This window comes from Hemiscyllium ocellatum, chromosome 4 (genome assembly GCF_020745735.1).
Source record: "Hemiscyllium ocellatum isolate sHemOce1 chromosome 4, sHemOce1.pat.X.cur, whole genome shotgun sequence".
In the NCBI taxonomy this organism is placed as follows: domain Eukaryota; kingdom Metazoa; phylum Chordata; class Chondrichthyes; order Orectolobiformes; family Hemiscylliidae; genus Hemiscyllium; species Hemiscyllium ocellatum.
Window position 1 is genome coordinate 43,245,639 of NC_083404.1, and position 25,416 is coordinate 43,271,054.

General features: G+C 40.0%; 1 protein-coding gene across 5 annotated transcripts in view; it reads left to right on the plus strand.

Annotated features, from left to right (window-relative positions):
• Positions 1-12,197, plus strand: part of LOC132813017 (zinc fingers and homeoboxes protein 2-like) — a 101,146-nt gene extending 88,949 nt beyond the window's left edge. For all 5 annotated transcript variants that reach the window (XM_060823053.1, XM_060823050.1, XM_060823051.1 and 2 more), the window contains 2 exons: positions 3,791-6,616; positions 12,113-12,197. In XM_060823053.1, coding sequence (XP_060679036.1) covers positions 3,969-6,611 — 2,643 coding nt within the window. In that variant the 5' untranslated portion in view covers positions 3,791-3,968 and the 3' untranslated portion in view covers positions 6,612-6,616; positions 12,113-12,197. The remainder of the gene's footprint in view (positions 1-3,790; positions 6,617-12,112) is intronic.
• Positions 12,198-25,416: the final 13,219 nt, after the last annotated feature.

The following is a 25,416-nucleotide window of genomic DNA, read 5'->3' on the forward strand; positions in this document are numbered from 1 at the left end:
AAAGTCCATTGAGCAACTGCAAATGTAAAGAACAATGAGCATTTTTTTTGTTTTTAGTCAATTTTGCCTACAAATTCCAGATCTGATATGAACCTCTGATACCTATTATTTGTAGGGAAACTGTAGATTATAGAAAGCAACCAGTAATCTGCAGTGGTGATGATCTGTTTTTCTCGCATAAAGCCAAGAGTATGGTGCAGGAAAAGCATGGCAGGTCAAGCAGCATATGAGAAGAAGGAAAATCGCCATTTCGGGCAAAAGCCCTTCATCAGGAATGAGGCTGGGAGCCTTGGGGTTAAAGAGATAGATGGGAGGGGGGTGGGTCCGGGGGAAAGGTAGCTGAGCGTGCAATAGGTAGATGGAGGTGGCAGTAAAGGTGGAGAGGAGGGTGGAGCGGACAGGTGGGACAGGTCATGGGGACAGTGCTGAGCTGGAAGGTTGGAACTGGGGTAAGGTAGGGTGAGGGGAAATGAGGAAATTGGTAAAATCCACATTGATGCTATGGAATTGGAGTGTCCCGAGGTGGAAGATGAGGCGTTCTTCCTCCAGGCATTGGATGGTAAGGAGTGGCGATGGAGAAGGCCCAGGAATTCCAAGTCCTTGGCAGAGTGGGAGGGGGAGTTAGTGTTCAGCCACAGGGTGGTCAGGTTGATTGGTGTGGGTGTCCTGGAGATGTTCTCTGAAGCGCTCTGCCTAAAGTTAACTCATTGGGTATTCTCATTCATTCAGTTTGGCATGGAACTAAAACTATAACTGGAGAAAATAATAACTCACAAGAAACAAATGGGTTTAGAGCACACACAGGTCATTCCCCCCCACCCCCACCGACCCCAGGTTATGGCAGCCCCAAGTTAATCCTTAAAATCTTGCTGTTTCACCGTAGTTTCATGTCACCCTCTGTCTCAAATATATGTGCAATTTCCTCTAACAGGGTAGAAGAATCGGCCGCGTTCTGGCAAAGCATTCCTTGTTCTACCAGTTGTCTTAATGTAAAAAAAGTTGTTCTTGTATCTTTTCTCTGCTTAAGTTTATATTAATGACTTCTGATCACTGTCCCCCCAGCTGGAGGATTTTTTTAAATCATGCAGTGTAAGAAAACTAAAATAATATTTTAAAGGAAGGAATGAACTTGTCTTTATGTAAAATCTTTAAGACATTTCAAAGTGCTTACAACCTGTGGTATACCAATGAAATGCAGTCACTGTTTTAATATATGCAGCCAATTCTTGCATTGCAAGATCTCAAACAGCAGTGAGATAGTTGACTTTTGTTTTAAACTGGTGTTCATCAAGTGCACGTTTATAAAATCACATCTTCATCCTCTGTAATCAAGTGAAAAATTTTTTTCATCTCAACACTCTGTTCATAATCTGAATTTCCCTTGTTGCAGCATTATAGCACATCTATATGCTGTATGTAGCTTTAACATTGTTTCTGTGATAGCTGTGCCAGATTATATTGTTGCAATATGTAGTTCTTCTCCTGATGGCCTCTGAGCATTATTTGCTTTGTGTATTCCTGGTCCATTTCCTTTAACATGATGTGCTCCCTAACACTGTAAAGGATATGAAGATAGAATTTGGTCTTTGCGAAAGATGTTCGTTTGATCCACTCCTAGGTAGATTCATCTGCAACGGGCAGATTGTTGAGGAACAGCTCTGGGCAGGTTGTCCACGTCTGTAGGTGTTTGATGCTTCATCAGCTTTTGCAAGCATGGTCTGGCAATTTGTCCTCTTTGAGGACTTGGCTGATGATGCAACTGAGCCATTCTTGGAGATGAATGTTGAAGAATTCTGCCCAGAATACATACCTTTGCTACTTTCAGTGTTTCCTTCGAGTGGTGGTGTACCTGGAGAAGTACTGATTACTCAGCTGCAGATGCTAATTAGCAAAAAATATCCTTGCTCACCGTATGATCTGAAAACAAGAGACCTCATGTTGCGCAGAGTGACTGATGAAGGTTCCCAGTTCCCAGTTGTCCTTCGGGGCTCTTTGTTCCCAGCGAGCAGGAAACTAAGCATACACAGTCACCAGCCTTGGATATCTTCTGTCCCATCTGCAAGACGGACCCATCACTTGTATCCAACTCACATCAGCTATTTACCCCACTTTATTTTGCAGAAATAAATCAAAGGAGGAGGTTTCTTACCTTGTTGGACTGGGAACAGACTGATTGTAAAAGGGGTTTCCCACCTTGATTGCGTCCATTGTTGCTATTTGGGTCTATCCTGAAATAGATAAAAATACCAAATTATATTTCTTTATTGTTTTTATGTTTCTCTCTGAACGGCATATTCTCCATTTCTAATTCATCTCCATTGTAATGTACACCAAGTCCTGTCAATGTACAAACGTATGAATTAGGAGCATAGGTTAGTCATTCAGCCCCTCACGCCTGCCCTGTTATTCACTAAGATCATGGCTGACCTAATTACATCGGGTTTCTACCTACTTTGCAATAATCTTTCACACCCTTGCTTATCAAGCACGCATAAGAATCTATTAAAGCAGGTAACTAAAAATTTGGTCAGTGAGGTAGATTTTAAGAGGTCTGTTTATGGAAGGAAAGATGCAAGATTTAAGCAGGGAACTGCAACATTTACTACTTAAGCCTCTGAAAGTATAGCACCAAGGATACAGATGGTGGTCAGGTATGATGCAAACATCCAGAACCGTGAAAGGTGCGCCTAATGTTTTAATACACCGCAACACATCTGGTACAAATGCATTTAAAACATTTCCTTAAGATTCAAGTTCAACTGTTTTCAGTTGTATCTCTGCTTTTATTTAACCCTATATTACATCCTACTATTTTTGTACCTCATGTTTATCTAGCTTCTTGGTAAATGCATCTGTACTTCTCAACTCAACCACTCCCTAAGGTAGCAAGGTCACATTCACACCACTCTGGGTGGTGAAGTTTCACCTCAATTCCTGATATAATTTATTCTGCCCTTTGAGACCTAGTTTTAGATTCTACTCTCAAATACAACCATTTTCTCCATGTCCGCCCTATTGAACATAAATTTAAAGACCTTTCGTAAAACTGATTTCGGCTGTTTGTCAATTTATTGGTTATGAAACCAAAGTGTGCACAGCATTCATAATTTGCCTTGGAATAGTAGACTTTCCACTTGTATAAAATATCAGAGCTGCATATCACACTATTGAAGTTGGATTGTTCTTTTGAAGTCAAAGTTGGGGCAACTAAAATGCATAACTCTGCATCTTACTCACCTTTACCACAAACTAGTATAACCTATGACTGTTTAATGTAGCCATTTGGTGGTACTTGTTCCAATCCTCAGTGCTGACATTTTGCTTTAAAGAAAATAAATGTGCCTGAACTAGAAGGATGCCAATGATAATTGGATTAAGTCAGAAGTCGCAACAACACCAAGTTATAGTTCCAGCGGGTTTATTTAAAATTGCAAGCTTTAGGAGGGATGCTTCTTCGAATGATTTCACCTGATGAAGGAGCAGCGCTCCAAAAGCTTGTGATTTTAAATAAGCCTGTTGGACTATAACCTGGTGTCGTGTGGCTTCTGACTTTGTACACCCCAGTCCAACACCAGCATCTCCACATCAATGAAAGTTGGCACCTACATAACATTTAAATAATCCTAAGGAAATTCAAATGGTCCTAATAAACAAACACCACTTTTAAACCCTTCATTTATTTGGACTGGTATGCCCAGATATATTAGCAGGACAGTTCTACTCTATTGTTCATGGTTGTACAGGTTTTGTTTTAATTTAAAAACACTCAATCAAGTGTTCTATATTGCAGGTTAAATTCTCCTGTGATGTGGGCCAACAAATCTGCTAGCTGGAGCTGATGGTAATAAGTGAAATCTTGAGTTCAGCAAACTGGAATAGTTCTGGACGTACTTTCCCAAAGAGGCCACTGGTCTGTTGAGGTTTTAAATACCAACTTAGCCAGCTGCCACTCTTTTATCAGACTGCTCATGGCTAGTAAACGCAAGTCGACAACTCCTTGCATGGTTCGCGCCACAGATGTCTTGGAGCAGGAACCAGATTTGGAGATGGATGGAAATGCAGGTGATGGGTCTCCTCACCAATTGTCGGATGAAAGCTGGCCAGCAGATAATGGAATAAATGACCAGGATCATCCAGTTTTAGAGAAAACTGCCTTAGACAATCAACAGACCAAGAAACTAGAAGGAGGCTATGAATGTAAATATTGCACCTTTGAATCACAGGACTTGAATGAGTTTACAGAACATGTTGATACTATACACCCAAATGTTATCCTTAATCCATTTTACGTCTGTGCGGTTTGTAACTTTACAACAAAAAGGTATGATACCTTCACTGATCACAATGGTAGACATCACCAAGGTGAAAATAACTTCAAGTTGAAGTTGATAAAACGCAATAATCAGACTATTCTTGAGCAGACTATTGAAGATTCCACTAACAGTGTGAATGCAGATAGAGAGGAAAATCCTCCAACTGGAATCCCAATAAGTAAAACTCCAATCATGAAAACAATCAAAAACAAAGCAGATAGTAAAAGAATCAATGTGTTGTCACGAGTAAAAGATGAATATGATGCTTCACAAGAAAGCAAGACAGAAGGGAATAGCACTGACGTTACTCACAATACTAATAGTGGATTGCTAATTCCAGAAACAGTGATTAAGGATGGAGTGCCTCATGTAATGCCATCTATACAACCACCACCAAACATCAACTTAATACCCAAAGTCATGATTCCCATGCATGGCACAAAATACAATGCTGCAATGGATGTTAACAAAAGCCTCATAGGTTCCTTTAATAAATTTCCCTACCCTACTCAGGCAGAACTGTCTTGGTTGACAGCTGTCTCAAAGCATCCGGAAGAACAAATTAAAATATGGTTCTCAACCCAGCGTCTTAAACACGGCATCAGTTGGGCTCCCGAGGAAGTGGAAGAGGCCAGAAAAATGATGTTTAATGGCACCATTCAGACGCCAACCATCACTGTTGTACCAGCACAGATGCCATCATCCACGAAAGGCACACAACAGCATGTTATCCAGACAGGAGTGCCCTGCCAGTTAGTTGGTCAGACAGGCATTGTATGGACACAAGTCGCAAATGGGTCAACAGTATCCTGTTCTCCCATCACATTGGCAGTGGCAGCCAGCTCAAACCAGACCGTGTCTCAGAAGAGGAGTTTGCCGCCCTCTCAAGTAACCGGAGACCCCAAGCGTGCAAATGTAGTCCAGGTTTGTCAGCTCGCGTCACAGGGGAATTCAGTTGTGTTTTCTCCTGGGGCTTCAGATGTAAACACGAGCCGCAAGAAGACCAAGGAGCAAATGGCAGAACTGAAGGCCAGCTTCGCCATCAGCCAGTTCCCCGACGATGAGGAGGTTTACCGGCTCATGCAGGTGACTAAACTCTCCAGGGCAGAGATCAAGAAGTGGTTCAGTGATAACCGCTACCGGACACAAAAGGGTCACTCTAGCCATGCTGCTACAGAAATTGTGGTCACCATCCCCCAGGATCCTCCTCCTGGGAGTCACCCAAATCGTAAATATGGATGGAATAGTTACTCTGATTTTGCACCGCAGAAATTCAAAGAGAAAAGTATTGATCAGCTGAAGGTGCTTGAGGAAAGCTTTCAATATAGTTCCTTCCCAACGGATGAGGAAAAAGAAAGATTAAGGTCAGAGTCCAAACTAACCAGGAGAGAGATTGACGCTTGGTTCTCCGAGAGGAGAAAACTGAGAGACTCGCTAGAAGGTGGGATTCTAGAAACGAGCAAAGTACCCCTCAACCCAGATGTGAAACCAGAGTCTATTAAATCAGAAGGGCAAGAGGTAGTTGACAATAGTCACACAAAAACCTCCCATTTGGGTCCACATTATCCAGGTAAGCCCGGAACCCCTCCTCCAAACACAGGAATACAGCATATTAAAACAACTAGTCCAATTGACAAGACTCATAAGAAAAGTCAGGAACAGCTGCACATCCTAAAGAGTGCATTTGTACGTACACAGTGGCCAACAGTAGAGCAATATGACAGTTTAGCAGTGCAGAGTGGGCTGCCAAGGAATGACATTGTACGTTGGTTTGGTGACAACAGATATGCAATTAAAAATGGCAACTTAAAATGGCTTGACCAGTACCAAAGAGCAAATACAGAAAGTCACAATGGCCAGAGTAACCTCAATGGCAATGAACGAAGGGGAAATAGCAGAGGACATAAAGCAGCTGGTGTTTGGGGTGCAACAGGTCATTCCACACACAGTCGTGCTGGTAAAACCATCCTATTACAGTATTACTTACGACACCGACAGCTAAGGGAGGAAGACCTTGATGAGTTGGTTTCAAAGTCCAACATGAGCTACGAACAGGTCAGGGACTGGTTTGCAGAAAAGCAAACAGAAGATGCCATGGACACATCAGAGAGCAATAGCAGAGATGGCCAGTTTAGTGATGAGGATGAGGAGTGGGGTGAGGTAGAGGACATCAGTGAGAGGGATGAAAATGTTGCCTCTGAACTCTCAGGCAGCTGGGCACACGCAACACAGTGTGGCTCAACGGAGTTTAATGAACTGGATTCTGAAAGCATGTCTGCTGAAAATTCCACAATATAGCTAAGGTAAATTACTTAATGTTTAACTTGATGTCCACTGCCACTCGTGTAGTTGATTTCTTTAAAGAGCTATGTTGAGACTATTTTGTACCATATCTTGTGAAACTAAGGACATTAGAAAGATAGAAATAGATCATTAGCCCTTCAAATCAGCTCCACTATTCAGAAATTATAATTGATGTCCTACTTCAACTACACTTTTCTACATTATTGTACTATCCTTTGATTCCCTTTAATATCTAGAAATCTGTTACTTTGAGTTTAGGATACTTGATGAGTGAGCATCCACGATTCTCTGGGGTAGAAATTTCTGTTTATCTTTGCCCTAAATTGACAGCCTATCCTGGCAAATCTGTCAAAATGTCCTGTCTAAACTGCATAATTGCAGAGCAACCTGAGCCTTCATCTGTAGACAAAGCACATTTTAGCCCCTCTGCATTAGCTGTGCGCACAACCATGAAAATCATCTCTAGGGCCTGCAGACGTCTTTCTATCTGTCTCTTTTCCTCCTGCCCCCAGTCTGTCTCTCCCTCTGTCTGTGGTCAGTGTCTGTCTTTCCTCCTCTGAACACTTGATCGCTCAGTCACTCTGTCTCTCGCTGTCTCGCGCACATGCTCTCGCTCTCTGTCACTCTCCCTCTCTCTGTGTCACTCTCTCACACTCTGTGTCTGTGTCTGTGTGTCTCTCTCTCGCTCTTTCTGCCTCTCACTCTGTGCGTTTCTCTGTGTGTGTCACATACTCTCTCTCTCTCTCTCTCTCTCTCTCTCTCTCTCTCTCTCTCTCTCTCTTAACAGTCACCTAGCATTGTAAATAGTAAACCTCCATAAAGAACTATTGGAATAAATACAGGTATCTTGTGTATCTTGATTGATCTTTTGAATTCTTTATGCCCGCACTGACTAACTGTCAACAGTTTCATAAAATGTACATCAGAGTTTTCAGTCCATTCTCAACACTCTGGTAGTTATCCAATTCTTTCCTCCATAGCTCAATTTTTTTTCTTTTGAGGGATTGCTCCATGCCTTGTTGAAAGTAACAATTAAATCTCCTTCCACCACCCTTCCATGCGATGCATGCCAGATGATAAACACACTGTGCTTTCATTTTTTTAAAAATAATTTCCCAATGTGATTGCAACTTAGGTAATGGAGATTTATAGCAAACTTAGAATCAGAACATCCCTTAACATGAATTGCTGAAGAAAATAGCAAACATTTTGTTTAGCTAATGATTGAAGACAAAGCACGGTAGATTAGAATTTAATCCATGGAAGCGAGAGAAGCTGAAAGACTGCTTAATCTAAAGGCTGAAATATGCCTCAAGTTGTGCATTTGGCAAGCTCATTTGAGAGTGCAGTCATCCCCTGTCTGAACACTAAAATAAAAACACTTGTTTTAAAAAGGTGTAATCAAACAGTCATGAACGGTGTTGAAGTTTCTTGCATTCCTAAGCACAACAGCAATTAGCGTTTTTGTCACATCTTTGCCATATGTTCCAAAGTGCTTTACATGCACATCAAATTTAATTGCTTTATGTCCTGTCAGGTTTCCTCCTCGAAGGGCAAAAACAAACTTACTTTACTGTTGTCAATCATGGTGATTGGCACCACTGAACATTCCTTTGTGCAGAGAGTTTGTTTCGGTTTTAAATATGGAATTGCTGTCAAGCAATGTCCACCACCGTCCTGAACACCCTATGCAGAGATTGCTCCAAACATTATTTCCTGCTATCGTTTTATTTTATTAAACACAATGTGGGTACCCCTGGCAAGTCAGCATTTATTGTCCATCTTAATTGCCCCTGAGGAAATGGTGTTGAGCTACCTTCCTGAACACTGCTGTCCATAGAGTGTAGTTACACCTACAGTGCTATTTGGAAGGGAACTTCAGAATTTTGCCTCATTGGTAGTGAAGTAACAACAATGCAATTCTCAGTCAGGATGGTGTGTAGGTTGGAGGTCATGTATTTGCTGCCCTTGTCTTTCTAGGCGCTAGACATCACTGGGTTTGCAAGGTGCTGTTAGAGGAGACTTTGTGAGTGCTGCACTGTATCTTTTCTATGACGATTGCTATAGCCAGTAGGTCAGTAGTTCTTATTGATGTGCGCTATGCCCTATTGCCTTATTTTGTAGCAGTAATCTTCTGTTCTGGGTGACATCTTCCTAAGACTCCCAGTTATGTTGCACCTTGAGAAACCATTTAGTATCTTGTCCTGCATAAATACATGTTGCACTTTCCAGCTTTCAGTGTGGTGCTTTCTTTATGCAAGTGTCAATTCTGCAAAAGTGCTGTTAGGCACATTGCTAGCATTCAATTAGTGATTTAGAAATGGCATTCATTGTAGTAGGAGCCAGATGTAAACAATTGCAGTAGATGGCATTCTCACCCCTCCCAGCAGGCTAAGTATTCAAAATCTGCTCCAGAGGCTTGAACATGCAAGTTTAGATTGGCATTCTGACATTGAGGGAGTGCTAGATTGTTGGTGGTGCCATCTTTTTGAACTGTTGAACCAAGGGCTCTTTGACAGTATGGGTGACACTGTTCCTGAGAAAAGACAGAGTATGGACTTTATGCCTATTGCCTATGCCAATATTTATCATTTTATCCAACGATGCTAACAAGTCACCATCCTGGGGTTGTTTTGTCCAGAAGCTGGACTAGTCACATAAATATCACAAAATCACTGCAGTGTGGAAAGAGGCCATTCTGCCCATCAAGTCTGCACTGATTCTCAGAGCATCCCATCCCACCCCAGCCCCCTATCCTATCCACCCAGCCTACATATCCCTCAACACTACAGACAATTCAGCATAGCCAATCCATCTAACCTCTATATCTTTGTACTGTGGGAGGAAACGAGAGCACACAGCATAAACCTGTACAATCACAGGGAGAGTGTGCACATTCCACACAGTCACCCAAGGCTAGAATCGAACCCAAATCCTTGGAGCTGTGCAATAGCAGAGCGAACCACTGAGCCTCATGCTTTCATTGTAGCAGCAAGAGCCGGGTTAGGAATCCTGCAGTAAGTAATTCCCTTGATTTCCCAAAATCTGTCCATCCATTTTACAAGATTTAAGTCAATATTCTGATGAAATATTTCCTTTTTCTTTGTTTGAATGCAGCACCAACAACACTCATGAAACATAACATCATCCAGGATAAAGCAGTGCACTTGATTGGCACACAGATGTTTCCCCCCCCACCCCCCCCAACTAAAAACCACTGAAAAACAGTAGCAGCTGTGTGCAAGACGCCCTGCAGAAATTTACCGAGGCTCCTTAAGCAGCACCTTTCAATCCACCACCACTACCACCGAGAAAGACACAGGCAGTAGATCCTTGGGGACGCCTCACTTGCAAGTTCCCCTCCATGCCATTTGCCATCCTGACTTGGAAGTATATCCTTGTTCCTTCACTTTCACTGGATCAGAATCCTGTAAGTCCTTCCCTAACAGTGTCGTGAACCTATCCACATGAAATGGACTACAGCACTTCAAGAAGGCAGCACCTTCTCAATAGCAACTAGGATTGGCAATAATTGCTGTCCTGGCCAGCGACTTTCACATCCCATGAATGAATTTTCTGGGCATATCAAATTGCTTTTAGAACTAACTGTCTGTAAATTAGCTCCTGTTTTTCCTACATTTTATTGATATCTACATCACAGTAGTATTTAATTGATTGTAATGCACTTTGGGATATCCCAGGCCATAAACAACACCTATAGAAATTGTCTTTATAGGGCTCTTTTCTCCTGTCTCCATCTCCCTTCCCCCAATAAGCACTCTTGACTTTCATTATTTCCTCCTTGAGTGGGTTTCTCAAGAAATAATGACAGAAGATGCTAACAACTGCAACTTCTGAGACTTTCCTGCTGTGAATGAGTTGAGTTGAAGTCTTAGTTCCTTGGGAGAAACGGGAAGGATCTTTAATGATCAAAGCCTGAAGTTTTCTCTGGATTGATGCATTGCAGCCCAGATTGTTGGGCTTTTTACGTTACACCTTTCAGGTCTGTGATTAGCAGTTTGAAAAGTGTGATTGTGTAGTAGTGTATTTTTATATGCAAAAGCAAGCCAACCTTATATGTAAGAAGAAAGTGAGGACTGCAGATGCTGGAGATCAGAGCTGAAAATGTGTTGCTGGAAAAGCGCAGCAGGTCAGACAGCATCCAAGGAAAGGGCTCATGCCCGAAACGTCGATTCTCCTGCTCCTTGGATGCTGCCTGACCTGCTGTGCTTTTCCAGCAACACATTTTCAACCTTATATGTAAACCCATTAGATCAATATTATTCATAAAAAGTTGCAACCCTGTTGAACAAAGAGTGTTTCCTTCTAAAGAATGATGATTTTGTGGCCAACAATTATATAAAATTTATCTAATGTATTTCAAACCAACTAATCAATCCCAGTATTTATCCTTCACGCAAGACTCATTCCATTTTACTTCATCTCATTCTATAAACAGATCCTTCTATTCCTTCCCCCTCACATGCTTAGACATGACTTCCCTTTACAACCATCTCTGACCCTTACTTCTAGGTTTGATGGGATCTGGTTCCTGTTCATGAACATTATCAGGTATCTTTACATGACAAGTACATACAAGAATGTCAGATGAGGATTGAACTGTGCATTATGATATCCAGATCCTATTTAGTGCCAAATGTCTCCAGGTCCTCAGTTAAAAAAGCCATTTATGTGAAGTGATTGAAATCTGCAGTCCCCTCTGGAATTGTACCTTCCCCTCTGGGAAATTAAGTCTTTTCAAAAGGAGGGCAAAGAAAATATTCAAAAGGCAAACAAAAAAGAGACCAGATTATTCAAGTTCCCCATACCTATTAATAATTTCCTTTGCTTTTGGTCATGTACATATTGTCTATGTTTGGTTATCTAGGATAATAACAGTCCTGGATATATTTTATGAACTACTGCAGTCCTTCTGGCGTTGGTACTACCCTTAACATCTCTCTGCCATTACTTTATTTCATCGCCATTGAACTTGCCTTCAGTGTTGAACATATAAAATGGTTTAAAGACTGAGGACTTTGGAAAAAAAACATATTGCATTTTCTTGAAACACTTTGAGATGCTTTCTAAAACTAAAGAACCTCTTATGAGGTTGACAAAATTTAAAACTTTTGTTCTTTACTCCTTCTCTGCTCTTTCTCGCACTCCCAAAGACAGTTTATTTTTACTAATTGTTTTAAACATTTCCACTTGTTCTTTTCCACTTTTAATTTTGTCCATTTTCTCACAAACCTGTCAGTAATGTCTTCAACCCAAAGGTCAAGAAACAGATAATAAATACTGATTTTTGATTTGTTTGTTTGTCTTTTCCCTGCTTGGCTCAGACTGTGTAGAAAAAGTTGAGAGGGTGGGGCAAGAGGTGGTGAATCCTCATTGCAACTATCTGTGGCATATGATTCACAAATAGTTTGGCAATATTTGTTGTTGCACTCTGTTTTCAAAGCATGTAACATTTTTTCGTTTCGCCTTCATAGGAAACCAAATGAGAACAGTACTGACATACGTAGCATCATCTGTCTAAAGAAAAGTTACCATTTCTATTCTCTGCAACGCAAAGAAAGTACTCGAACTTCGGATCTGACTCTATATTGTGTGAAACAGCAACATTGAGACAGAATGAAGAACTGACTTCCGTTGAAGCATCTTTCAGAGAGCAAGAGATTTGGTTATATCCATAGTGCCAAAGTTTTACTACTGTAATCAAAAGGGTCTTTGTAAATATTTTTTTCTGTTTTTGAACAGATTTGTACAATTTAGGAGTTTTATTACATTTATAATTGGTGAAAGTTAAACTTTGCAGATCAGGGTATGCCCTTAGAGTTCCCAACAGTTTTAGATTATGTAACCACTACCAGACTCTCTTCATTTGACATCTTTTACACTCACTACTTTTACAAAATGGAAATCTGAACTCCTAGCCAAAGAAGGCTGCAATGATTAATGATGAAAATCATGTTCAAGTCCAGTCACATCTTTAGGTCTTTGTATAAAATGGCAGGAAAAGAAGCACATCAGTAGAAGCTTGATATTGTAAGAGGCTACATTTGTATTGTAATGCCAACTGCTCTAGCCAGCCTTCGGTCAGCTAGAGGTGTGCAATATTGACTTATTTATGTCAGCATACTAACATAATTGAAGTTGCAGTAACTTGTTTCCTCCTATCTTTTCGCAAGATTACATATACAAAAGAATAAAAAAAGTGTTGTCCCTAGTTTGAATTTTTGTAATTATTTTTAAAAACTTAGCAAGTGTTTAAGCAGAGCTCACATCTCAGTTTCTGAATCAAATACCTGCAAAAGAGCAGCAGTAATGATGGATCATTGGAATTTACAAAGTCTAAACTCACATCTCAACCCTGGTCTCAGCTTACACTTCTTTTACACATGTATGATGTATTTGGTGAGATTGAAAATTGAAAATCCACCCACTTGCTTATAATTAAATTAGTACCCATTCGGGGGGTTGGGGATGTACTCATCATAATTGAGATCTGTCCTCTCATTTAAGAAAGCAACTATTGCAAAGGGTGCAGACTGAAAATTAAAGCCAGATGTGAAATTTCATACCACTTCTACACTAACAGCAATAGATGCTGGACTAATAAATAACTTTATCACTGAGGTTTAGATTTTTGTTAGCCAAAGATCTGAAGTGGGTATATGAAGTTAGATCATAGAGTTAATATGATCTCAATTGTTGAACAGGCTGAATGACCTCATCCAATTCTTAGAATCTAGCCTTTCAGCTAGGAACATATTTCTGTTTTAAGGGAATGCTGTTTAAAGTGTGACTGCAAAAGAAACACTTTGTTGAGAAATAAATTAGGCTGTCAACAGGTAATTGGAAAATGATAATTAGGTATAGGTAAAGGTTACGACAAGTGTTACGTAATATCAAGCCACTCTGATTCAAAGTGCTAGGTATGTGGTTAGACATTAATTGCAGCTTAATAACAGCCAAAACTGATCATATCATTTAATGTGATCTATCCTTTTACTGTTACATCAATATTTATTCCACAAATACATGTTATGTAAAGAACTTGACAATTGAAAACATTATCCAATTAGTTTCTATTGGTCTTATCCTGCCGGAGTACCACGTGGCCTTGCATAATACTGCTAATTAAATATTTTTTTTAATTGAATGGTCCATCTTTTTTCCTCAAGTAGGTTACTTAATAATATGAAATCTACATTTTATTACATTGGAATGTGCCACACCACCACAATGACAAAATATTGCCAAACTAAATTAACACTGTCCACTTTACTGTCGTCTTTAGAGTAAAATGATTACTAAAGACTTTACAGACAGTAAGAACTTCTAGTCTGTTTGCAATTGTAAAATGTTTCAAAACCTCATTCTCTAGAAAAGGAATTTATGCAGAAGACTAATACTCTTCTGACTTGTTGTAATACATTTCTACCAAAACGCAAACTTGTGAAATGAATACAATTGAGATACCATTTTGTAATCAGTCAAGTTTTAATTATAAACAAATTTAAACTTGTCAAATAGTTACATTTAACCTGGCAATTTTCAACTAGAAGAATGAATTGCAGGTTAATTATTGGGGAGAGTGGTGGAGAAATAGAGGGTTGGAGGTCTCATGCAGTTACAGAAATCATGTAACTTCATTAATCCTAAATATGGAAGATAACAGAAACTTAACAAAATAGCATATTCTGTTAGGCTAGTGACTGACAAGGAATGGCATTATGTTTCCAAGTCATGACTGAGTGCGTTGAAAGGTGATAATGTTTCCGGTATCCAATGCCCTTATTGTCCAAGGTGTTACAGCTACAGGTTTAGGCAGTGTCTTTGAAGGAGCCTTTGCAAGTTGTTACCTTGAGCCATTGGTGTAGCTCCTTTCTTTAGTGCTGCATAAAAATGGTAAACTTTCAAACTATGTATCCTTCCTTCACGTTCATACATTGGCAGCACTCATCACTTTTAGACTTAACTGTGCCTTTCTAACACTTGTTAATTCACATTAAACTTTGGAAGAAATGTTTTCAAGTGATGGTCTGTTCAAATAAATTACATTTTAGATGCTGATGTGAAGGAGCAATTTCAAAATTTGTGTACGACATAAAACCTGGGAGAATTGTGAACTGAAAGGACAGTATAGAATTTCAAAAGGATGTTCATAGGTTCATGGAGTGGACAGACAGATGGCAGATGCAGTTCAACACAGATGGGTGAAATGATGCACTGTGATACAAAGAATATGGAGAAATATATATATAAAGCAAAATACTACAGATGCTGGAAATCTGAAACAATCATAGGGCTTCAGAACTGAAGAGTCATACCAGACCTGAAACATTAGCTCTGTTTCTCTCTCCACAGATATTGCCAGATCTGCTGAGTTTATGTAGAGTAGGGACTTTTACTCCAATGGATGTGCAGAAGCAGAGACACTTGAAGGTGGCTGGATAAGTAGAGAGCAGTAAATGGAATATATAGTATGCTAGGTTTCATTAGTAACATCATAGAGTATAAGAGTAAGGAGGCTACAATGAAAGACGTCATCTTCTGTATTGTGTATGTGAGTGCTACACTTTAGGAGGGATGTGAATAATTGGAAAGAATGCTGAGGAGGTTTGTGGAAATGGTTCCAGGGATGACAAACTTCAGGTGTGAGGAAAACTTGGAAACGTTTGGACTGTTTTCCTTGGAGAGGAGAAGGCTAAGGGGAGATTTGATTGAAATTTTAAAAAATATGAGTGTTCTAGAGCAGATGATGAGATGCTGTTCCCACTAAAACTGATGAAGGATGTAATGTTAAGCTATTTTTCAAAAGAACCAAAACCGAGATGAAAAAAGACTTTTTCATATGGTGAATGGTTTGAGTTTGGACTTCACTGTCTGGCAATGTAGTGGAGGTAGGTTAAAGTGAGAGGTTCAAGTGGGTGATTTTTTTTTTAAATTAAGATATATTTTGAAGTGTTGCAGGTAAAGCTAGTAGATGAACATCAAATTCAGGTTCTCAGAGATCCAGTGCAGCCATGATGGGCCAAATTGTCACGTGCACTGCAAGAATCTTGTATTTCTGTTCTAATTCCCATGTCTGAATCTAACATAAGGTAGCCAAAAATAATAGAATGGTTGGTCCTTCATGATGTAATGAAGAACAATCATGGTGTGTATACTTCCAAGGACGAAAAAGGAATTTGTTCCTAAATTTTGTTTTACTAATTTTCAAAAGAACATGAACATTGCAGAGAATCTATGGGACAAGACATCTTTTACTCAAATAAGAGCTTGGTAGAAAACACGTGTTTCTGCCGTTGTGAAGTAAGCAGTAAATTTGACTTTTTCAGTGTGCCTACTTTCAGATTCTCGAATTTCTTTATATTGCTTCCCTGATATATCCAACTAATATTTCAGTAACTTATGAACAATTTGCATGTTGTCCAAACATATAGATTCCTCATGCAATTGGTGCACACTAAATTCTAACCAAAGTCTCCTTACTCAAGTCGATACTTTATTTTATTTGAGATCACATAGGAATATTTAACTTTAGAATTAACCTATAGTTGACTAGCTTTTTTAAAATATCATTATTGGGAATGAACAGTTTTACTATGATTATGGGTATGTTCACTGAGCTGGGAAGTTGATTTGCAGATGTTTTGTCCTTTGTCCAGGTGACATCTTCAGTGCTTTGGAACCTCTGAAGCCCTGCAGACTTCACAGACACCATCAACAAACACATGGACCTAGTCCCAATATACGGCCACTATAATGAGTAACCAGAGGCAGCAGGAATGGAACCAAAGAAATTCCAAAAGACACAATACCGCAGTGCTTCACAGGAGGCTCCAAAGCACTGAAGATACCATCTACACAGGGGACAAAGCTACCCACAACTACGGCAACCAGCACCGAAGCTACAAATATTTATGCAAACCTTGAACAGTTTTACATTGACTGATTCAGTGTGCCAGGCGTGAGGAGGAAATAAATTGACCATTAACTTTAAGCTATATTTTCCTCATCATTCCCAAGGAAGTTGTCTGTTCATGTGAATGATAAATAATTAAACCTTGTGCATTTTTTAAAAGCATATTCATTAAAAGCTTACAAATAAATATGAACTAAGACTCTTAACTGCCCTCTGGGCAATTAGGGGTGGCCAATAAATGCTGGCCTAGCCAGCGACGCCCCCGTCATGTGAATGAATAAAAAAAATGCTTAACGTTTTTTTGTTTTGCAGTCTTTCAAAACATTGTAAATATGTTTTATTAATATTTAGTAGTAGTGGTTAAGCAAAAATGTCCAGGTTAGATGGATTGGCCATGCTAAATTGTCCGTAGTGTTAGATGTAGGGGAATGGGTCTGGGTGGGTTGCTCTTTGGAGGGTCGGTGCGGGCTTGTTGGGCCGAAGGGTCTGCTTCCACACTGTAAGTAATCTAATCTAATCATAATGGATTTTTGCATGTGTTTGGTGTATCACACCATGAGTGATTCCTCCACTATAATGAACAGGGCTGTGTCCATACCATACTTGCGCTTCTGTGAGAAGGAGAAAAGTAGGGTTTTATTTTACTTGCCTTGTGCACTCCTTAAGTGTTGGGGCTGTTATAATTCCAATACAGAATCCAACATAAGTCAATTGGATCAAAATAGATGAGCACTGAATTAAGGGATGTTGTGATAGTTTTAGAATTGCTACCCTTAAGCCAGGTTCCTGAATTCAAGATTCCATTCTTGCCCCCCTACCCCCTCCACCTCACTCTCGAGCTATGTAACAACATCTCTGAATAGGTTAATCAGAAAATAACCAAGCACTAAATAATATTGGCCTATTTCTAGATTGATTATACTGTTAAGTAGCTTCAAGTTTGAATCTGTTCCATTCATGAAGACATGGACTGAAAATATTAACTTTGTAAAAACATTAAACGTAAGATTTGTTTGCAAACATCATTTCGGAACCTAAAAGATAAATTAGAAGGTGTGTGTCTGGCTTTGATAGTAAATTTTTGAGAGTTAAGAGTAAAATTCTAGTTTTCGAGTAAGTTAGCTGTTGGTGAAGAAACTGTCTAAACCTTGGCAGCACTAAGGGTACTTTTTTTAAAAATCATTCATGGGATGTGGGTGTCACTATGACAGACAACTTTATTGGTCATGCCTAATTGCCAGAGGATGATTAAAGGTCAACCACATTCTGTCGATCTGGAATCACACTTAGGATGACAGGTTTCTTACCCTAAAAGATGTTGTGGTGAATAGAAGGGTTTTTACACCAATTGAAAGGACTTACATAGTGCCATTCGACTGGCTTTTTATTGTGGATTTCATTGAATTTGAATGTCACCAACTGCCATGATGGAATTCAACCCCATGACCCCCGAAAATTGACCTGGAACTCTGGATTGTTAGTCCAGTGCGATTACCATTGTACCACCAAGAGTGAGGACGTTTCACGATTTTTGCAGCTCATCATTATTGGTTTCTTGGCTGTTTTCTTTTGTTGTTCTCCCCTCCCTCAGATGAAAGAATAGATTTAAGGAATTGGAAGTTCAAGTGAGTCCTCAATTCTGCCACTGGGTTTAAATGGAAATTGAGAGATAATAGAGTCATAAAAATGTATAGCATGGGACAAACCCTTCTATCCAACCCTACCTATGCTAACCAGATATCCTAAATTAATCTAGTCTCATTTGTCAGGGTTTGACCCATATCTCTCTCAACTGTTCGTTTTCATATATATCCAATGTCTTTTAAATGTCGTAATTGTACCAACCTTCACCACTTTCTCTGGCAGCTCATTCCATGCACACCACCCTCTACGTGAAAAACATTGCCTCTTAGGTCTCTTTTAAATCTTTCCCCTCTCACCCTGAACCTGTGCACTCTAATTCTGGACTTCCCCCACCCCAGGAAAAAGACCTTGTTTATTTATCCTATCCATGCCCCTCATGATTTTATAAACGTCTATAAGGCCACCCCTCAGCCTCCAATGCTTTAGGGAAAATAGGCCCAGCCTAATCAGCCTCTCCCCATAGCTCAAATTCTCCAACCCTGGCAACATCCTTCCTATAGGAAGGAGACCAGAACTGCATGCAATATTCAAACAGTGGCCTAACCGATGTCCTGTACAACCTCAACTTGACCTCCCAACTCCTGTACTCTGACCAGTAGAGGAACGCATACCAAGTTTCTAACTGTATTTTAAAATTATAATTTGAAATCTACATTCAATAAAAATTGTATTGGTCTGTCGTAATAATGCTGATATTATGATACCTGACATTTATACTTTATGAACTGAAGATTTCATTCAATATTACGCACGTGTGTTAAAACAGCCTTTTTATTTTAAAACTTCTTAACGAACAGATAAGTCAAGAAAGTGCAGAAATCAATTTACAATAATAGGTTATCATGGTTCCTTTATTGTCACTCCTTCCCTCTCGCGCAGACTTTAGGAAGCCGTGACACTTTATCCCGGACATCAGGAGGTTACAGCTGTACTCTTGAATCGCATGTTGCACTTTAACGACTGCATAGTTTAAATGGGAAAATAATTGCTTCCAAATTATTTAAAACATTTTCATTTGTCATGAAATCTTATTTGTGAGGAAGGAAGAAAACTTCGGGGAATTGCTGAAAGTATATTGGTTGCAATAAGAAATTCTCTTTTTTTATTTTCACACAAGTACTTTTAGTCACTCGGGTAAAAAATGAGGTCTGCAGATGCTGAAGATCACAGTTGAAAGTGTGTTGCTGGTTAAAGCACAGCAGGTCAGGCAGCATCCAAGGAATAGGAAATTCGACGTTTCGGGCATAAGTCATTCCTGATGAAGGGCTTATGCCCGAAACGTCGAATTTCCTATTCCTTGGACGCTGCCTGACCTGCTGTGCTTTAACCAGCAACACATTTTCAACTACTTTTAGTCACTCTCCAGTTTTGTTCTCCGGTTGCTCGGAATATGCAAACTGCAAAGCCAAGTTTCGCCAGGCGCCCAAGAGATCTTTTTGAGGTAGATTGCTGAACGTGTCTGAACTGAATTCCATCCATGTACTGCATCGCATCCGATAGAAATGTTACATTGTGGTTGAGTTTAAGTGATGCTTTTGTTAGTTCATTGTAGATAATGAACCTGCTCAGATATAGGATGCCTCTGGACCTCGCAGCGTAGTGGGGGCTCAGAGACAGGGACACCGTCCCTGTCTCACGTTGTTAATCAACTGGAAACTGGTTGATTCGCCGACTCGTGTGATATTGGAAAAAATGCAGAAAGCGGTGATTATTTCTCGCTCCTTCATTTGTGAAAGTAGAAGTAAGTATTTTAGTAATCATTCTTTGAATGATTATAAATACAGCACCGAGTAACTATAAATAAAGAACACTACTTGAAATCCAAAGTATTAAGGCTATTCCTGTTAACATAATAATTCTTTGAATAGCTTTAACATTTTGGGTTTCAAGTACACAGTCTTCTTTATTTATAATTACTCGATGCTTTATTTATTGACCGACAATAGTATTTGCCTTGGGTATATGATGATTGGTGCAAACTCTTGCTTGTTATCTTACCCCAGATCACCATTCATATTCACGTGCTCTGCACTATAAACATTACTTTATCTGAAGTGATAGTGGTCCTCATGAAACTTCACCAGAGAATGCTATTATTAATGGGAAATTCAAACAAATGACAGAGCTGATACATGGCAGGTACACCCAGCTCTTAAAATAAAAAAATTCGCTGATCATCTTAAATTCAATTTTCAAAAGCAGGTTTTACTAATTAGTAAGACCTAATTTGCACTTGGCAGACATGACTGGTTTGTAAATGCCCCAGTTGGGGGATCGAGTTTAATCGAAACTTTGGAGATTATTTAGCTGAAACGAAAGTAATTTCTTATTGTCAGAAAAACTCTTGTCAAGAAATGTCTTCCGACTTCAAGGTGTTTGAGCTTTTTTCTTAACGATCAATTCTATCAGTGTGTGCTGAGCCAGTCTTGATCACTTTGCCTTCCGGGTTTCTCCTGTTAGCCAATGTTTTGCATATTCTGCCAGAGGAATTGTTCATTGGATGTGCTGGAAGATCCATTTCTCCTTGTCTTTGGAATTCCAAACGCACAAAGATGGCTATTTCACTAACCGTGCTTTAAGTCATCATTTCTCTGACAAGTTCTTTTACGAGTGGGGGGGGGGGGGAGGGGGGAGTTGAGGTTGTTTGATTTTGTTATACTTGTCGTTAAATATCGTAATGCGTCAGTGTCAGCTCCCCCCGCTCTCTCTAGTCTCAGAACCTGGGCTCTGAAGGTCAAAATGACCTGAAGTGGCAGAACAGTACCTCAGGGTATTCTCCTACTGTCAGATTCGACCTTAGTTATTGCACTCGATGTTGCATTGGATTCTCTTTTACCCAAGCTCTGTAGTAGACAACCTCTGTAGTTTCTGCTCCGATTGTCAGTAGTGTCTTAAATTTTAAAAGTACGTGCAACCCAAGCTTTGCAGGTCGCACGAATTGGTTTTCTTTCGAATTCGATCAAAATCTTGCATTTCTGTCACGCCCTTCGTGATATCGAGGTGTCACAAACTGGGTTTCAGCACTACGTGCAGTGTCAGTATTATAGCAATCGGTTTGGGCACAGTAGAGTTCCCCAAATAGCAAAGTGAAAACAGCCAGATTCTCGCTTTTTATAATGAAAGTAAATACTGCGGATGCTGGAAATCTGAAATGCGGAAAATGCTGGAGTGGTTGTTGCGGAGAGAGAAAAACAGTTTAATATTTAGAGTACATTTTTATTTTAAAAAGGGGGGGATACGGGCTCCTCTGGTTGAGCCAGTATTTGTTGCTTATCCTAGGTGTACTTGAGACGGTCGGAGTGAACTGCCTCCTGAATCACTGCAGTCCATGTGCTGCAGGCAGACCCACAATGCTATAAGGGATTTTGAACCAACAACACTGAAGACATATATTTCCATGTCTTGTACTTGCAGGTGGTGGTATTCTCATGTATTTGCTTCCCTTGTCCTTCTCGATGGTCGCAGTGGTGGCTTTAGAGGGCTATATGTTGAAGAGTTTGAGTGAATTGCTTGAGTGCACCTTCGAGAATTATAGACATTGTGGCTACTGTGTCAGTGGTGGAGGGAGGAGATGTTTATGGATGGGGTACCAACCTGCTTTGTCCTGGATGGTGTCAAGCTTTGATTGTTGTTGAAGCCGAAATTATCCAGGCAAATTAGAATATTCCATCAACTCCTGATTTGTACCTTTACAGATGGTTAACAGATTCTAGGGAATTGGGAGTCAAGTTACTGCAGGATTCCCAACTTCTGACTTCTCATAAAGCCACAGTGTTTAAATGGCTAGTCCAGTTCAGTTTTTGGTTGATGGTAACCCCAAGATGTTGATTGTATTAATACAATGACTTCAAAATTGAAGGCGGCCAAAAAGTGATGAAGGAGGAGTAGATGGAACCAATGATTAAAGTATCTCAGAGCAAAAGTCAAAGAGAGTACTAATGATAGTAGAGTGGTGGTAGAGAAGAGATAAGGAAGAAGACGACATTAGGTGATGTTTAATTCGGTATCAATATCATGAAAAGGTAGACTGTATTGAGAGCAAGCCCATCCAAATAAGACACTGTGGGGGAATCAAAATAGGAAACAAGTTGTTGATCTGAAATGGTTGGACTTAATCATGGCAGTGAAGCTCCTGAGTAATAGTAGCACTATGCAGTCTTCGAGACTCAATATTGAATTCAACAATTTCAGATCAGGAACTTTGTTTTCCATTTTGATTCCTCCACTTCCTCACCCTTCTCCCCAAGTGTTCTACTTGGATGGCTTTGCTCTAAGCAGAGCTTACCTATTTTATGCTATTGATGCTACTCTTCAGCTATAAGTCCACGGTACAACAATTGACACCCATTTACCTTTTGCTTTGGGGCACCTTTAGCATCTGTTGCACTTGTTTCTCCTCCTCACTTTTTCTCCAGTTTAAAATCAATCTCCTCTTCAGAACTGAAGGGGGATATTAAAGTCATATTGGACTTGAAACATTAGCTCTTTCTCTCTCTGCAGATGTTGACAGACCTGCTGAGTTTCTCCCGCACTTTCTGTTCTCCTTTGTGATGAGGTTTAGGTATTGGTGAGGGCAATTCTACTGCTCTTCAAACTAGTGGCATGGGATCTGTTACAAACTAATGAGAGGGGACATGACGCCTATGTTTAATGTCTAATGGCTTCAGTGGAAAGTTTGCGGGGGAAACAAACAGAAACAGGCCATACTTTCTTGGAACATAAGGCAGTATTTTCCAAAATGGTTACAACTGGCCACAGGTCACAAATTGATACTTTTTAGCCGATGAGAGATTAAGCAAGCTTGATAAAATGGACCCTTTAGCAGCATATTTGGCTAAGATTGTGGCTCCAGCTTCTGTCTGGCAGAATTCATGAGAACATCGCAAGTAAGCAGAAAATCCACAGGAGAAACAAGCCTTAACATCATCCATTAAGGTTATATCGTAAGGAGATCCCAAAGGAGGAAGTGAAAACAAGGCACAATATTTTATTTGCTACACCACAACTAGCCACAGTGTGGTGATTAACTGCTCAATCATACTGCATCTCCATGAGATTGCTAAAAGATTTACTCCATCCATTGTACATATTTTGCATTGATACAACTGCCACTACACTTCAGAAATGCTCAACTGTAAAGCACTCTCCAGTGGTCATGAAAAGCATCCAGGGAGTCCCTGATTTATCAATGACTGACTTACAAATGCAATCCCATCTTGCGATATAATTTCAAAGATCATAAATACATACATTATCTGTACTTACGAGTGACGGCTTTTTATCATCCTTCATTGTGTTCCGACTTGCATGCAAATCAACTTGTGCAGACTCAAGAATGGCACCTGTTTGCAACCCAGAGATTACTTGCATAAAAATGAAGACTTCTGAAGAAGTCATGTTGGACTCCAACGTTAATTGTTTCTCTGCCCCACTGATGTTATCAGACCCTTTGAGTGTCTACAACATTTTCAGTTTCAGATTTCCAGTATCCACAGTTATTTTCTTCTTAGATATTGTAAATCTCTTCATGTGGAAAACATGACCTGATCACAAGTGTGGTGAGCATGAAAGTCTTATTTTTAATTTTGATTCAAGAGCTGCACCAAGTTCTGAATCTGCATGTCATCTTATGCTATTGTTCCACCAGTTGCTTTGTCTTAAAGGCCTCGTACTCAGTTTTCATGCTATTTTGAAGAGCTTGCTGGATTTGTACATAGCCATTCAAGGTTCCACAGAAATGTTCAGACTGATAATTAACAGTTTGGCTACTTTTTTAATCATTTGATCATCCTTAATGCATTGTCAATCAACTTCTCTAATCCAGAAAGGGAACAATTTAAACTGAACTGTTTTTTTTTAATTCATTCACCCAAATATGGACATCACTGGCCTACTGGCCTGACCTGGCCAGCATTTATTGCTCATCCTGAATTGTGCAGAGGCCAGTTAAGAATCAACCATATTGGGCAGAGGAGTGTCAGAAAGAGTTTAATCCAGATAAATGCAAGGTGTTGCATTTGGTAAGGCAAAGCAGGACTGGAATTAGTTAATGCTAGGGTCCTGGGGAGAAACAGGGAGATCTAGGGTTCAGGTACATAGTTCCTTAAAAGTGGCGTCACAGATAGACAGGCTATTGAAGGCGTTTGGCACATTTGCCTTCATTGGCCAGAGCAGGAGTTTAGGTATTGAGACATCATATTGCAACTGTTTAAGACATTGGAAGGCCACATTTGGAGTACTGCATATAATTCTGGTCATTATGCTATAGGAAGGATATTATCATAGAATCCCTACAACGTGGAAGCAGGTCATTCAGCCCATCAAGTTTCACATCAACCTCCCGAAGAGCATCCCACACAGACCCAGCCCCATGCCCTATCCCTCTAACCCACCTAACATACAAATCCCTGGACACTATGGGTAATTTGCATGGCCAATCCATCCCACCTACACATCTTTGAACAGTGGGAAGAAACCCACGCAGACACAGGGACAATGTGCAAACTCCACACAGAGTCACCCAAGGTTGAAATCAAACCCTGGGTATCTGGTGCTGTGAGGCAGCAGTGCTATTCACTGAGACACCATGTTACCCCCTGGTCTTTTTCCCAAAGTATGGGAGTCCAAACTAGAGGACATACGTTTAAGGTCAGAGGGGAAAGATTTAAAAGATTGTTAAACTGGAAGGAATGCAAAAATTATTTTAAAAAATGTTACCATGACTGGAAGGTTTCAGTTATAAAGAGAGGCTGGGTAGGTTGGGACTTTTTTCCCTGGAGTGTAGGAGGCTGAGGGATGACATTATAGAGGTTGACAAAATTAGGTGACATAGATAAGGTGAATAACCAAAGTATTTTCCTCAGGGTATGGTGTCCAAAATGAGACAGCCTGCATTTAAGGTGAAAGTGGAAAGATTTAAAAGGGACCTGAGGGACAATGTTTTCGCAGAGGGTGATGCATGTACGTAAGGAGCTGTCAGAAGAAGTGGTAGAGATGGCTACAATTACAATATTTAAAAGAAATTTGGACAGGTACATAGAAAGGAAATGTTTAAAGGGATATGAGCCAAACACAGCCAAATGGCACTAATTCAGTTTGGGAAAACTAGTTGGCATAGATGAGTTCTGCCAAAGCCTGTTTTCAGTGCTTTATGACTCAATGACATCATTGGGAGTCATATGTAGGCTAGACTTGCTAAGGACAGCAGATTTCCTTCCT